Genomic DNA, 15,558 nt, shown 5'->3' with positions numbered 1-15,558 from the left:
TTTGGCCGATGCGGTTGGCGTAGTCTTGACTTTATTACATATATAGCAGGTTTGACTTCGTGCCTTCCAATCTTTAAGTGTGATGGTAAATGGTGGCGTTTCAGCAGTTACTCGCTTCCATTTGAGATGAGCTTTGTTGGGGCTGATATGGCCCCAGAACTCATGTAGCCATTGCACTAAGTGTTGATTATTGACATCTGTCTTAGTGAGGATGGCTGCTGCGGCCACTGCTGGAGAATTGCAGTACCCTTGGGGACAGACGTTCCATTTAAACATTTGTCCATTTACACACATGTTAAGTATCCCGACGTCATCGATAATAGGGATAGAGAAGAACATGTTTTTGAGGTCTAAGGTACTTCCAAACCAGGGGGTTGCCTGGTAGGCTATCATTTCACTTAAAGTCTGTGGTAGCGTCTTAAGGCTGGGCTGCGATAAAGGTTCTACTTGCTTGTTGGCACGACGATAGTCAACTACGACTCGAGCTTCGTTAGGGCTTCCGGGTTTTGCAATGCCCCATGCAGGTGATAGAAACTTAGCATGTGAAATTTTGGAAATACGGCCTGCTTCTTGTAGTTCGTTGAGAAGCTTCTGGAGTGACTCTCGAAGATGTGACTTTGTAGGGATGGGTGTGTAGCGCCACGACAGGTGATTGATGACTTTCGGCGTATGGGGTGCGATGCTCGATGTTTTACAGGGTTCAACTGGAAATGCTTGTAAAAGTGTAGGCTTGAGATTAAATTTGAGGATCTCTGAGACACCGAGTAGGTTGACATCTCCTATCGCTGCTACGAACGACTTTCCTGTTGGGTGCTGTACACAACGGCCTAACGTGACACTGGCGACGGAGTTTAGGCCTTGTACGTGGATTCTTTTTTTAAGCGGGGTGTGGGGGGTAGATAGTTGGATGACTGAAATTTGTGCTCCGGTGTCTAGGAGGAACTTAATTGCTATTGCCATCTTGAGGCCTAGAGGGCCTTTATCGGATGAGTTGCTTTTGATGTAAATAGTTGCATAGGGGCGTTGATCATGCAGTTGTTGAGGTTCGCCACCGAGGTTAACTGCCTCGGTGGCTTCTACTCGTTTTTTGGCTTTGACTGGCGGTTAGGATCCCATCCTAGTTTGATGGCGAGGGTTAATTGCTCTCCCTCTGATAACTTTCGGAGAGTCGCTTTATCTAGCCCGGATCGCCCCAATAGGAAGCCGAATCTTGCTCGCTCTAATGGCGTTCGAGTAGGTGGTCCTTGGGCTGGTGGTTGTTGTGGCAAATTATGAGCAGAGGGATGACTTGGCTGTTGAATTGAGGGCTGTGTCCATACTGGTTGAGTTGTAAGGGCTGCTGGGGGAAATGGAGAAGACGACTGAGATACAACTCCGGTGGGTGAAAAAGACTGCGGTTCTGCGAGTAGAGCAAATCGTTTTAATGTTTGACTGGCAGGGGAGTCTAGTTGGCGTTGTAAATGAAGAACAGTACTGCTAGGCTTGCCGACAGCAGTAATCATTACTAGGCGAGCTGCTTGCCCAAACCCGGCTCCATAAACTTGGTATGCTTCTTCTACTCCCTCTAGGGTAATTGGGACTTTACTAGGATCTGGTAGGTACTTATGTGGCCACTTGTCTATAGTGGTCCTGAAATCTGCGCTGCCAATTTGGTTTTCTCTAGGATCCCATCGCAGGAAAGAGCAGCCTATCATGGCATAAATAAGTGACAAAGCTCTTGGTTGTTCAAGTAGAGTAGAGAGTCCGTCATGGATTCTATAGGGACAGTTGAGAAGTGCCCCGACAGCTAGGGCAGCCGGCGATAACACTGGTAAGTCTTCTACATCTAGAATTTCGGTATTCACGCAGATTCCTCCACTCCACTGGGATTGTTGCATTAAAAATCGCGCTTCTGTCTTGTCCAGTGTCTCCATAGCATGTACGACTACGAGACGGCCTAACCAGATGGCGGGGGTTTCATCTGGGCCAATTCGTGTATCTAAATAGAGTTCTCGTAACTCGCTTTGGTCGCGCGTTCTGAAGACGATGGTTGTACGTTCTGTTTTCATGGGGTCGCGCTTTCCCTTAGTTTTGTTATTTTCTGTATGTCGTTGGTTGCTCTCACCCTCGTTTTCTTCTTTTATACTTTCTTCTCCTTCTCCCCTTTCGCTCTCCTCTTGCTCCCCTTCATCTCTAGAAAATGGAAGTGTGTCATCCTCCTCTTCATCTTCTTCAGTAATAACTTTTCGAGTCCGGGTAGTAACAGGCAAGGCAGCTCTTCGAGTAACAGCTGGTAAAGTAGTTTTTCGGGTGGCAACTGGTAAGACGGCTAATGGCGGAGTTGTCAATGGTAATGGTGGATAAATTGACGATATTAGCGTGGTAGTAGTAGCAGAAGGGTTAAGTTCTGTAGTAACGACAGCGGCTAGTGGTGCGGCGGCGGCTGGCGGTGCGACGGCGGCGGCTGGCGGAGCGGCGACTGGCGGCTGGCGGCGGAGCGGCGACTGGCGGCAGGGCGGCTGGCGGCGGAGCGGCGACTGGCGGCAGGGCGGCTGGCGGCGGAGCGGCGACTGGCGGCAGGGCGGCTGGCGGCGGAGCGGCGACTGGCGGCAGGGCGGCTGGCGGCGGAGCGGCGACTGGCGGCAGGGCGGCTGGCGGCGGAGCGGCGGCTGGCGGCGGAGCGGCGACTGGCGGCAGGGCGGCTGGCGGCGGAGCGGCGGCTGGCGGAGCGGCGGCTGGCGGCGGGACGGCGGCTGGCAGAGCGATGACGGCGGCTGGCGGGACGGCGGCTGGCAGAGCGATGACGGCGGCTGGCGGGACGGCGGCTGGCAGAGCGATGACGGCGGCTGGCAGAGCGATGACGGCGGCTGGCAGAGCGATGACGGCGGCTGGCGGAGCGATGACGGCGGCTGGCGGAGCGATGACGGCGGCTGGCGGAGCGATGACGGCGGCTGGCGGAGCGATGACGGCGGCTGGCGGAGCGATGACGGCGGCTGGCGGAGCGATGACGGCGGCTGGCGGAGCGATGACGGCGGCTGGCGGAGCGATGACGGCGGCTGGCGGAGCGATGACGGCGGCTGGCGGAGCGATGACGGCGGCTGGCGGGACGGCGGCTGGCAGAGCGATGGCGGTGACTGCTGGCGGAACAATAGCAACGACTGGGGGGTAGAGGAGCTTTGCGGCGGTGTTAACTGGAGGGTTAGGCTCTGAATACGGAGGTGGTTCCTTATATTCAGTTAGTGTATATTCTGGAGCAGTTGGAGTAGTTGGGGGAAGGCATGGAAGTAACTTCGCTTCCTTTAAGCACTCAGGGCTCTCTTCTGGGTTGGTCAGCATGCTTGATGCCTTTGCGGCTGCTAGTTCTGTGGCATTGCGGCATGCAGTGTGGAGCTGCGGCTCTAAGTCTCCTATAGCTCCTACAGCATTTATGAAGTGTCGCAACAAAACTTCTGTCACTCTACTGGGAATTATTTCTGTTTTGTTAAAGAGTCTTTTCTTGGCTCCCCTCTCGGCTTCTAGTTCGCGGCGGCAGCGGACTAGACTATCATAAGCCTTCCCAGTTTCAGGTATTCGCTGGGGGTTAATTTGGCCGGGGGGGTGCTTTCCTATGACATTATGAAGGAGCCCTAGAATAGAGGCTTGTTCTTCACTGGCCGGTGACGCATCTCCTTTAGAAGGGAGAATACCTGCAAGGGCTCCGTTTCCCCCTGCATTTGTTGGGGAAAATATGACTTTGGGGGCGGCCATTACACACCCCAGGGCAGCAGCAGCTAGTGAGCATGTCCAGATTCTGCTTCCTGGTTCGTTCACCCAAATGCGACCAGAGATTTGAGTCTTAGGGTCGCTATCGCCTGCCGCATGATAGGCAAGATGATTCCAAAGATCATCAGAGGTTAATGGGGGTGAACGGTGTCCCAGTCGCCAGGGACACATGCAGACTAGCATGGCCGGATCGTCTACTTGGGATCCTGTTCGTGACGCCATGTGGCGAAATGCCGGGCTAGCGGCTCCGGCACCGCTTAGGGGAGCCGCGGGCTTTGCGGAGTTGTGCGAGCGCGCGGCTTGTGGGGCGGAATTGAGGTAGCTCTTAGCCGCCCTCGAGGTTCGCCGAGTTGGCACAAGTAGACGACTTAGAGTAAGTAGTTAGTGTCTCTTAATCTATAGGGTGTCCGTTGGTTCACGAGGTTCCAGAGCCAGCCCTTGCGTTCCAACAGTGGAACTAGTCCAAAGCTAGGTGCGGCTGCCGACTCCTTAAGTCCCAGAACTGGTCAACGGCTCATAATTGGGAAACACAAAGCAATACTGTAACACAGTGAATCGTTGTCAGTTGTCGGATTTCTGAGGCCTTTATCTTCGCTGGGATACGCCCAGGCGGGGAGGCTGAGAACCGGTCTGCGGGGTGATCAGGCCCACAGAGTTTTCCAGTTGTCGTCTCTGCTGCTTCCTGCTTTTTTGCCTCTTTTATAAATGTTTGTTGGACTGCCTCTATGACACTAACTATAGTATACAGATAGGATAATTTTCTTTTACATAATTATTGCTAGGCAGATTTTCTACATAAGTTTCATTTCTGCAAAAATGACACTTTTAGATAAGAAATGAAATTTACAGAATGCGCATGTGTAGCTTAATGCCAGTGGAGAAAAGTACAAAGCATTCATTTTGATTAACAGTCCACTTCAAGGTTACATAAATGTGAGAGTGCCGCGCGGCAGTTACACAAAAAAAAGAGAAAATAATATAAAGTCTTTGCTAAAAACTATAAGACAGTTACACCTTGAATCCTTGAGGTAGACAAGGATTATTGTGATGACTGTTCATCTGCTACTGTGCTGGGTGCTGAGATGTGTGGTATGTGAAGTAATGATGAAGTTTGTCCATTCTCTGAGTGCCTCTGCACTGCTTCCTGCAACACCCAGGTCCCTGTTCTAGAGGCTTTGTGCTGTGCAGCCTCCAGATTCCCCCTAGTCTCTCAGTGGTTTACTGGGGGCTATTCATGTGTCTGGATGGCTGCCTGCAGGAGTGAAATGGAGCCAGCAGAGCTGGAACCTCTCTATGCGGGGGCTTCATCTTGGCCAAGATGAGGGGTGCTGTCCTATCACATACTACTGCCTGGTAAATAGTTCTCTGCATGCCAAAAAACCTGGTGTAAAGAAATAGATAAGCTGTAGATGGCAGCTGACCTACTGTGAATGGTTGCATTTCTGTGCTTTATACTAAAGCATCGTTTCAATGGACACTGCACAGGAAGTAAACACCAAGGTTCCCCATGACTGAAACAACACGTGGGGTTGATCAGTGCAAGTGTGTTTTTATTGTGCACATATCCTATCTCCTGTACAGTACACCTCCAAGTAATGTGACTAACCCTTATTAGTCGGTGTATCCCATGTATTCTGTAATACTTACTCTTCAGTGTAGCCAGTGGGGTTGAGCCTGGTTACAGACTTGGGGAAACTGAGCTAGGTCTCTTAACCCAAGCAGTTAGAGCTTCCTGCTTTTAGTCTTGGGATCATAGTTGTTTCATCTTCAGTAGACTATAAATCTATACCCTTTGGCTTCCATGATCACAGTCCGTTCTTTGGTGAGAGAGGCAGTGGTCTGCTGGAAAGAGACAGCCTCCACCTCACTGCACTGGGAAGGAGGCTCTTCTCAGCCAGACTGGGTGACCTGCTTGACCGAGTTTTAAATGAAGTCCGCTGGGGGAAGAGGGGACTACTACCACAGCAAGCCCACTGGGCAACTTTTGCAAATTCAGCAGGCTATGGCACTCAAGGGAACCCACCCCTACCCCAGCCCTGGAACAATGTGTAGGAAAGACTAGGGCCCCCAATAGGACACTTATGTGCCTGTACACCAATGTCAGGAGCTTGGGGATCAAACGGAAGGAACTGGTCCTCCTGCTAAACAAAAATTACTATGATCTCATAGGGATAACGGAGACCTCTTGGGACTCCACCTATGACTGGGCCACAGGTATAGATGGCTATACCCTGTACAGGAGAGATCGGTAGACAAAAGGGGCAGGGGTGTATCTGTCTACATCAAGGAAAGCTAACATTGGCATGCAGGGTGGACAACTGGAGACTCTCTGGGTTAAAATCCATGGTGAACATGGCACAAGGGGACATAATGGTAAGAGTCTACCACAGACCTAACCAGGAATGAACTTGACCAGGATTTCGCCAAGGAACTGGCTGAGGCTGCACGCTCCCAGTGTATGGTTGTCATGGGAGACTACAACTACCCAGATGTTTCGTGGCCTAATCCAAATGGTTGCAAAGCTTCCTCGTGTGTGGATGAGCTCTATCTGACTCAAGAAGTCTGTGGACCGATGAGAGACAAAGTGCTGCTTGGTGTGGTACTGGCAACGGGGGATGATTTAATCAGCGACCTAACGATCGAAGGAGAGCTGGGAGACGGCAACCATGAGCTGATCACCTTCACCATCCACTGTAAAGCTGGCAAGTCAGTCAGCAATACAAAAGTCCTTGACTTCAGGAAAGCTGACTTTGACAAGCTCAGGAGGCCCTAAGGGACCACGACCTGAAGGGGAGGGGAGTTCAGTACAAGTGCTTGCTCCTCAAGGGAGTGATCCTGGAAGTCAAAGGAGTGATCCTGGAAGCACAAGCAATGTCTATCCCATCTCAGAGGAAAGGCAGCAAAAGGGGACAGCAGCCCCCTTGGCTCTGCAGAGAACTTGTGGACCTCCTGCATCTAAAAAGAAAGACATATAAAGGATGGAGGGATGGATCCACCTCAAAGGAGGAGTATTCTGCACCAGTCCAGACCTGTAGGGAGTGAACCAGGAAAACCAAGGCTGTGACCAAATTCGAGCTGACTACGTGCCTCATAGACGATAAAAAGTCTCTTTTTTTTTTTTTTTTTTAGATATGTGGGGAGCCAGAGGAAAAACAAGAGTAACATTTGGACCCCTGCTAAACCATATAAGACAACTGATGCCCAGGAAAAAGCCAACCTGCTTAACCGTATTTTGCATTTGTTTTTCACCAGCCCCAAGGGACGGCCATGCTTGGTACAGTATGGGACAGCCAGGTTGAGAGAGAATTGTTATCCTACATTAATGTCTGGCACTGGCATGGATCTTCGAGAACTCTGGCACTCAGGTGAAGTGCCTGAAGATTGGAAGTAGGCCACTGTGGTGCCTATCTTCAAGAGAGGGAGGAAGGTAGATCCGGGGAACTACAGGTCTATCAGCCTCACCTCTATCCTCAGGAAGATCTTGAAAAAAATTATCAAAGGGACCATTCTTGACAAACTGGCTGATGGCAACATCCTGAGGGATAGCCAGCACAGGTTTGTTGCAGGTAGATCTTGCCTGACCAATCTAATCTTCTATGACCAGGTGACGTATCACCTGGACAAGGGTGAAGAGATCGAAGGCTTTTTTAAAATCAAGATATATGACATCAATCTCATGTCCCATGATCATCACATGGAAAAATTGGCCAACTGTGGCCTCAGCTACACCACAGTCAGGTGGCTGGGGATTTGGCTCTGAGGTCGGACCCAGAGAGTGGTAGTTGACGGAAGTCAATCATCATCTTAGAAAAGTTTATTAAGGAGGCCATCCTTGATGGACTGGCCCAGGCTAACATTCTAAGGGACAGCCAGCATGGGTTTGTTGCGGGTAGGTCTTGCTTGACCAATCTCATTTCCTTCTATGACCAGGTGACCTATCACCTGGACAAGGGAGAAGAGATTGATGTCATATATCTTGACTTCAAAAAAGCTTTTGATCTGGTATCCCATGATCACCTCTTGGCCAAACTGGCCAGTTGTGGCCTTGGCTCCACCACGATCCGCTGGCTGGGAAATTGGCTTCGTGGTCGGACCCAGAGGGTTGTGATTGATGGCAGTCACTCATCGTGGTGCCCTGTGACCAGTGGGGTCCCTCAAGGCTCTGTCCTGGGACCCATACTGTTCAACGTATTCATTAACGATGTGGACGTTGGAGTCAGGAGTGGACTGGCCAAGTTCGCCGATGACACCAAACTTTGGGGCAAAGCATCCACACCAGAAGATAGGCGGGTGATCCAGGCTGACCTGGACAAGCTCAGCAAATGGGCAGACGAGAACCTCGTGGTGTTTAACACCGAAAAATGCAAGGTTCTCCACCTTGGAAGGAAAAACCTGCAGCACCCTTATAGGCTCGGCAGTGCTACATTGGTTAGCACTACAGAAGAAAGAGACTTGGGGGTCATCATTGACCACAAGATGAACATGAGCCTGCAATGCGATGCTGCGGCTAGTAAAGCGACCAAAATGCTGGCTTGCATCCATAGATGCTTCTTGAGCAAATCCCGGGACGTCATTCTCCCCTTGTACTCAGCCTTGGTGAGGCCGCAGCTGGAGTACTGCGTCCACTTTTGGGCTCCACAATTCAAAAAGGATGTGGAGAAGCTTGAGAGAGTCCAGAGGAGAGCCACGCGCATGATCAGAGGTCAGGAAAACAGATCTTACGATGACAGGCTGAGAGCCATGGGACTCTTTAGCCTGGAAAAGCGCAGGCTCAGGGGTGATCTGATGACCACCTATAAGTTTATCAGAGGTGACCACCAGGATCTGGGGGAATGTCTGTTCACCAGAGCGCCCCAAGGGATGACGAGGTTGAACAGTCACAAACTCCTGCAAGACCATTTCAGGCTGGACATAAGGAAGAATTTCTTTACTGTCCGAGCCCCCAAAGTCTGGAACAGTCTGCCATCGGAGGTGGTTCAAGCACCTACATTGAACACCTTCAAGAGTAAATTGGATGCTTCTCTTGCTGGGATCCTATGACCCCAGCTGACTTCCTGCCCTTTGGGCAGGGGGCTGGACTCGATGATCTCCCGAGGTCCCTTCCAGCCCTAATGTCTATGAAATCGTGGTGCACTGTGACCAGTGGGCCATCCTTGGGCCTACACTCTTTAATATCTTCATTAATGATGTGGACTGGCTAAGTTCACAGATGACACCAAACTGGGGTAGGTAACACATCCACACCTGAGGGCAGGATTGTGATCCAGGCTGACCTAGATGGGCTCAGAAAATGGGCAGGCATAAACCTGATGGCATTCAACACCGAAAAATGCAAGGTACTCCACCTTGGTGGGGGAGGGAAGCCCAGCAGCATGCTTATAGGCTTGACAGTGCTACGCTTCCTAGCACCACGGGCGAAAGGGACTTGGGGCTCATGATTGACCACAAAATGAATATGAGCCACCAATACGATGTTGCCATTGGTAAAGTGAGCAAAACTCTGGCTTGCATCCATAGATGCTTCTTGATCAAATCCCAGGATATCCTCCTCCTGTGTACTTGGCCTTGGTGAGGCTGCAGCTGGAGTACTGCATCCTATTCTGGGCTCCACAATTTAAAAAGGGTGTGGAGAAGCTTGAGAGAATCCAGAGGAGAACCACATGCGTGGTCAGAGGGCAAGAAAACAGACCTTATGATGAAAGGCTGAGAGCCATGGGACTCTTCAGCCTGGAAAAGTGCAGGCTCGGGGTGACCTGGTGACAGCCTATATGTGCGTAAGGGGTGTGAATCGGGATCTGGAGGAACACCTGTTTACCAGAGCACTCCAAGGGATGACAAGGTCAAATGGTCACAAACTCCTCAGATTGTTTCAGGCTGGACCTAAGGAAGAACTTTTTTACTGTCCAAGCCCTCAAGGCCTGGAACAGACTCCCTCTAGAGATGGTGCAAGCACCTACTCTGGGCTCCTTTAAGAGGCATTTGGTCATCTGTCTTGCTGAGATCCTTTGACCCCAGCTGACTTCCTGTGCCTGGGCCAGGGAGTTGGATCCTGTGATCTTCCAAATTCCTTTCCAGTCCTAGTGCTTATGAAATCTGAGGCCTGTGCTGAGTGGATCTTGCCGATTTAGTTTTTTCAGGTCTCCTTTTTTCAGATTTCTCTCTTGGGGATAATTATTTTTGGAGCATGTCTTTCTAACCCTTTGATGGACGTGTAGAGCAAAGTAAACACATTAACTGCATAGCTACACCATAGCCCATACAGCTTTTTGTTCCTTACAATAGTCACAAACTTTTTTTTTTTTTTTTAATCCACATCTGTAGCCATTGCCTTGATGACCACTGCTGTGATTTCTACCTGTGATCATGGGATAGTGGCAAAGATCAAGAGAGTAATCATGGAAAGAGACACTTACCCCCGAAAATGGGGTCTTGGCCCAAAGGTAAGCTGTGGGAGTTAAGGGAATTGCTTGTTGGAAGATTCTTGAAGTGAGTGTTCTGCTGTTGAGAAGCTGATTTTTGGGTAGATTCATTCAAAGCTGCAGGTCCAAGGTACTGGCTTGCAGTTTGTCAGCCCAAAAGCTCCGTTTCTAAGAGCGCAGCATGCAAGCTACTTCAGCTCATGTCACTTGCATGCCATCTGAAATAGACTTGATCAGCTATGCCTCTGCTGTGAAACTCTGGAGCCTTTGGGCTGTGTCTTGCATTACTATAACAATGTCAGGGAGCTGGATTTCTCTTAACATGGCTCAAAGCTTGTTTCCAAGTGGTTAAGAGTCAGTCTACACAAGTCTTGATTAGTCTATGCTGGGGACCTCTCTTCCATCAAGAGCCAAATGATGTGAAACAAGTGACATCAGCACTCTGTGCAATGCTGACTTCCATCTATCACCCATTACTGATGGCTCATGAAGGGGCTGGGCACAGAGCAATCAAGTCCTTATTCTTGTGAGACTTAAGTAATGGGTAAAAGAGAGTTCTTTGAAAGGTGCCATAGAAATGAAAAAATATTGTTACTACAGTGCATGTAGGCAATGCCACTTGCACATTCTCCTGCCTGAGATCCTTCCCTTCATGTTAGAACTCTCTGCCTAACTGGTATAGTAACAGTAGATGATTGGCTCCATCTGGCTTGGCGTTTAGCCTCCTCCAGACTGTTAGTGTAAAGTCGTCTTTTCTGGCTTGCTTATTGCCTCAGGAATGTACTCTTATTACACATATAAGAGGAATGGCTAGCTGTGTCAGTCTGAAGTCAGAAGGTAGGGCAAGGTGGCATCTTCAAGACCTAACTGGTTCAGAGAGGCATGTGTCCTACTTTCTACAAATATAAGAATGACTTAGCAACTTGCAGATTCCTGTATTCTGTTTATATCAGAGGGGAGGGGATGTAACTAGTAAAGGCAGGCCTTACCTTGCTCTTTACATTACTTTTTTTATACCTTGTGACTTCAACTAGAAAAGATAAATCTTCTTTGAAGCTGGAATAAGACCGTTCATGCTTTCTGCACTCTCGTATCAGGCAATTCAGAAGAAGATGATGATCCAGCAGGGTCTGTTGGACAAGCATGGGAAACCAAACCAGAGCACGCCAGCTTCTTGGGAGAAGGAATATGTAGACTACAGGTAACATTGTGTTTGTCAGAGACCTGTTGAGGGGCAGGCTGGAGGGGTGACTTCTGCTAGTCTTTCTAAACTGAACTATGTGCATACAGGAGACCCTCGCCATTCATGGGGAATCCATTCTGGAGATCCCTGCCAATGGTGAAATCCACGAATACTCACAGGGCTCCTTGTCACAGCCACCCCCTGCCCCCAACCCCTCCATGAGAAGCTGGAAGTGCAGAGCTCCCCTGCAGCACCTGGGGACTGACTGCAGCTGCCTCCCAGGGAGAAGATGCTGCTGCCTCCTGCTCTGCCTGCCCGGCTCTGCCCTCCTCTGTGCAGCGCTCCATGCCTGCTTACGTAGAGGCAGGAGCTCGGTGCAGCGCCAAAGGGAGCTGGGGCAGCACTTGCCCCAATCCACTCCACTGGCGCAGCACGACACACCACAAATATTCGAATCCATGAATAGTGAGGGTTTCCTGTAGTCTTCACAATGTTCAATTGCCCCTCAATTTTTGGGACCCTGTTGACTTCTTAAAAAAAACCTTTGTTCAATGAAAAGTCACTGATTTGGAAATGCCCGGCAAGGTGTGTATTTACAGCCTCTAGTTGGCAGTTGTCGTGGTGCCCATTGTCCTTGTGCAGTGCTGTTTGACCTGCACCCATCTACTGTACCATGATTTAAATGGCATGCAGACAGTTATCCCTTTCTAGCCTGATACTTGTGGCTCTAGAGGGAGTCAGTCTGCTAAATCAAGCAGGGGAATCTCAGCCTTTATCCAGCACAGCTGAGTGCTGATGCAGACTTCAGGCTTCCCATACACCAAGTACCTTTGGTATCTTGGAATACCACAGGATGTACAGTGCTTCACCCGTATAGTAGCAGGAGACTGAAGGATGGGACTTGGTCTGAGAGGAAAGTAACCCTAGAGAATGAATTCTGCTCACTCAGGTGTGTTTTTCCTTTCAGGATCACTGTTAAGAAAGAGGAAAAAGCCATCACATCTTGCGAGGCAGAGAGGACACCAAAGGTTGGTGTCTAGTCCTCTTATGAAATGTATTTCAGACATGGATGGTGGGTGGCAGTAAATATCATTGCCTTGGTAGGTTAGTTCATGAAGTTAAAGCTTTGTATTGCTGCTTTGGGGGAGTGTTCTGAAGGCTTGTTGCAGATCTTAGTGCACAGGTTCTCCTTGTGTTCATTTATTAGTACATCAGAGTAAGTTTTAACAAGCTGGATGATTTAATGGAGATGTTGTCGGGCTTTGGGAATTACTTGAGGCACAAGGCTTGGGAACCAGAGTTCAAAAGGACAGAAGGCTATGACCCTGGATGTGAATGAAGGGCTGTGATGGGATTCCAGAAGCATAGTGCATCAGCCGGATTCTAACTGAGGCCTCACCCAGCTTAGAAGCCAGCCAGTTGAAGATGACTGGAGGCAGAGTGTATTGGATCCAAGTGCCTGAACCTCTTTGGGTCTTGGTACCTTGTGTTCAAATGATGATTCCCAGAAAGGAGCAGCACAGATCTTTTAACTTGTAGACGGAACGCTGCCAGGGAATTGGTGTGCCGTGCTGCTCCTGTACATGGGAGCAGCATCAGGGACTGTCTAGAATCTTTCAGAAGCTCATAGACAAGTTCCTCAGTCTGTTTTCCACTCCTATGTATATGCCACTTAATTGCACATTACTAGGCATACTTCTTCCTTGCTGGGGGAGCAGGGAGGAAGGACCATTCAGACCTGTGTAAAATATTCCTATTCATCAGTCTTAATGGTTTGGGGAGAGAACCTGTCCTAAATGTGTCTTCCCCCTTAAACAGCGAAAGCGAGAGACGGAAAGTGAAAGTGAAGAGGTGACAGTGGCTACCTTGTCCCCAACCACTCCAGAGCCTGTGGAGCTGAGCAAGAAGGAAAAGAAAAAGAAGAAAAAAGAGAAGAAAGCCAGAGAAGCTGCAGAGAGTGCAGGCGAGCAAATGGAAGTGGTAGGTAGCTGTGCAGTGTCCTTGTGCAGCCCAAGCTGAAGAGTTCCATTAGATTTGCCAGGCAGGGCTGGTAGTTAAACTGGTGGATGCTTCCTTGATGAAGACAGGGCCCTGGACTGGTACAGTAAGTACATTTTGAAAGAGGACTTCTCTTGTTGGGGCCTGGTCCTGTGAGCTTAAGGGAGTTATTGTAGGGAGCAGGGTCTAGTAAATACTTTCCAAAGGAAGCGCGTCGGACAGCCTCCATGGGGTTGGAATTCTCCCCCATGGGGTAGTTCTGTGCAGAATGGTCGGGGATTCCTCTTACCATTCTGGAAGAACCTGCAGATCCAATACTAGTCTTCTGTGCCCTTTCCTTTGGTGTAGTGTAATGTTTGCTTCCAATAAACATGCTTCCTGGACTGCAGTTCACTGCAGATGGTCAATTACTGACCTGTGTATCTCATTTTGGGGCAGTGGGCTATTTCCCTCTGAACCTGTGGAATTGGGAAGCCTGGGCCTGAGGGGATGAGAGCACAAGTAAGACTCTTCAGATCCATATTTTTAGAAATGACTGAGTGACCTGAAGAATGGCTTGCATTTAAAGTTTATCTAGGTCTATGCCAGTTGGTCCAGTAAAAGATACCACCATTAGAAATCCCTTGCCTCTTCCATTAGAGTATGAGAGTCTATCTCTGGCTTTCCTGAGTTCTCTGTTCTCTCCACAGGCTGGTGACAGCAGTGCCAAGAAAAAGAAGAAGAAGAAAAAACAGAAGGAGGCTGAAGAGAGCTCTGAATAAAACTGGTTTCTGGTTGGAGAGGAGGAACCTGAGAACAAATAGCTATTCCCCCAGCAGGGCAGAAAGACTGACCCCGCAGCGAGGGGCCTGCAGTGTGACAAGGCCCCTCATCTGCTGCTTGCACGCAAACAGGAGACTATCTCTGCAAAGGGCCATAGCCTACTCACCGTAAGCCCTCTTCATCCTGTTTTAAGGGTAATGAGGGTAGGGAGCACAAACAGCCACCGCACTGGACTGTTAGAAGCTACCACAGACTGGGCACCTTGTGCATAGAAACAGTGTCCTCAGGGTATCAACAGCTCTGGCTACAAATAAGTTATCTTAATCAGTGTTTCCAGCTTCCACCACAAATGGGGAATAACACTTTTTCCCTTGTTCTACCTTTCTCCTTTGTTTAGTGCTGAAAGTCATTACCCCAGACAGTTGCCAAATACATTTAAAGCTGATGGGGTTGGCTTGAGGTACTTGCTGAGGAGGGTATGTGGGGGAGGGAGGTTAGAATACTTTTGACTGACTAGACTATTTTTACATGCTTTGGTTTTAATCTTGGCATGTGTTTGGTTTGACCCTCCTTCTGGAGTCCGAACATTTTCCCAAAATATTTTTGGGATTTTTTTCCTTTCTCCTTCATGGGGGTCCCTGGAGATGGAGGTGAGACAGAGTCCCATCTCCCCCCAACAAAATGCAGCTATTTCCTGAGGTGTCCAGTTGGTAGCAGGTGTTGGATCTCTCTGATATTGTCAGACTGTCCTTGTGCTGTTTTAACCCCTTAGTGAAGGGAAGGGCCAGGCTGCTGTGCACTGAGTATCACTTGCTGCCTAGCTGTGTGGTGGCTTTGTGTAATCTTTAATTTGTCTCCCTTTTTCCCCTGTCCAGTGGTAGGGAGGTGTGTGCATGGTGTATGCAGAAGGTGGCCATTAGGAATTTAAGCAGAAAAAGGTTGTGATTTTTATTTACTTTTATATATATAAAAAAAAAATTAAAAAACTATTTTTCATCACGTGGCTCTTTGCTCTTCTGGCTGCTTGGGGTCGGGTGACAGGCTCAGTCAGGCACTGAGCCATGATCTATTGCTATAGAATGAAGCCTGCCCATCCATCTCAGGAGCAGCTGCACAGGAACCCGGGGCTGTTAGTTTCTTGTCTATGGGCTCTGCCTCCAAGGAAGAGGATAGTGCTGCTAGGGGGAACAGTGTTTAGGTAGCACACTGAAACCAAAAGCCAGTGCTGAATCTATCTAGAACTCCTTGTTGGCTTTGCCTTTCTGCCTGAAAGTCTGCACTGTGAGGTGGGTGGTGATCTTACAGGTATTGTCATTCCAAATATATCTTACCTGGGGATGGAGAGCACTAAACTAGTGCAAGGCCAGGATGCTGCTCTTTTCTCAGAGGGGCAGTGCTCAGTGCAGCCAGAGGGACAAGTGTTGAGTGGTCCTAGAATTTTTTTTTCCTGTAATT

The 15,558-nt window shown here is 49.3% G+C and overlaps 1 protein-coding gene and 3 non-coding genes across 4 annotated transcripts in view; all 4 read left to right on the top strand.

The window, feature by feature from the left end:
• The window catches only part of DKC1 (dyskerin pseudouridine synthase 1), a 28,570-nt gene extending 13,468 nt beyond the window's left edge, over positions 1-15,102 (top strand). The window contains exons 11-15 of the mRNA XM_090058947.1: positions 10,063-10,181; positions 11,258-11,361; positions 12,311-12,371; positions 13,162-13,323; positions 14,031-15,102. Of these exons, the coding sequence (XP_089915073.1) occupies positions 10,063-10,181; positions 11,258-11,361; positions 12,311-12,371; positions 13,162-13,323; positions 14,031-14,102 (518 nt within the window). The 3' untranslated portion in view covers positions 14,103-15,102. The remainder of the gene's footprint in view (positions 1-10,062; positions 10,182-11,257; positions 11,362-12,310; positions 12,372-13,161; positions 13,324-14,030) is intronic.
• On the top strand, positions 4,835-5,081 carry LOC149858383 (small nucleolar RNA SNORD17). Its single transcript, XR_016444059.1, has one exon. It is a non-coding gene; the product is annotated as a small nucleolar RNA SNORD17 (small nucleolar RNA).
• On the top strand, positions 10,570-10,645 carry LOC149858382 (small nucleolar RNA SNORD83). Its single transcript, XR_016444046.1, has one exon. It is a non-coding gene; the product is annotated as a small nucleolar RNA SNORD83 (small nucleolar RNA).
• LOC149858381 (small nucleolar RNA SNORA56) lies at positions 12,031-12,166 on the top strand. The gene has a single exon (XR_016444054.1). It is a non-coding gene; the product is annotated as a small nucleolar RNA SNORA56 (small nucleolar RNA).
• Positions 15,103-15,558: the final 456 nt, after the last annotated feature.

Source organism: Crocodylus siamensis, chromosome 8 (genome assembly GCF_052110815.1).
Source record: "Crocodylus siamensis isolate JL-2025a chromosome 8, ASM5211081v1, whole genome shotgun sequence".
Lineage (NCBI taxonomy): Eukaryota > Metazoa > Chordata > Crocodylia > Crocodylidae > Crocodylus > Crocodylus siamensis.
Note: the sequence above shows the minus strand (reverse complement) of the source record. Positions and strands in the feature narration are given on the sequence as shown.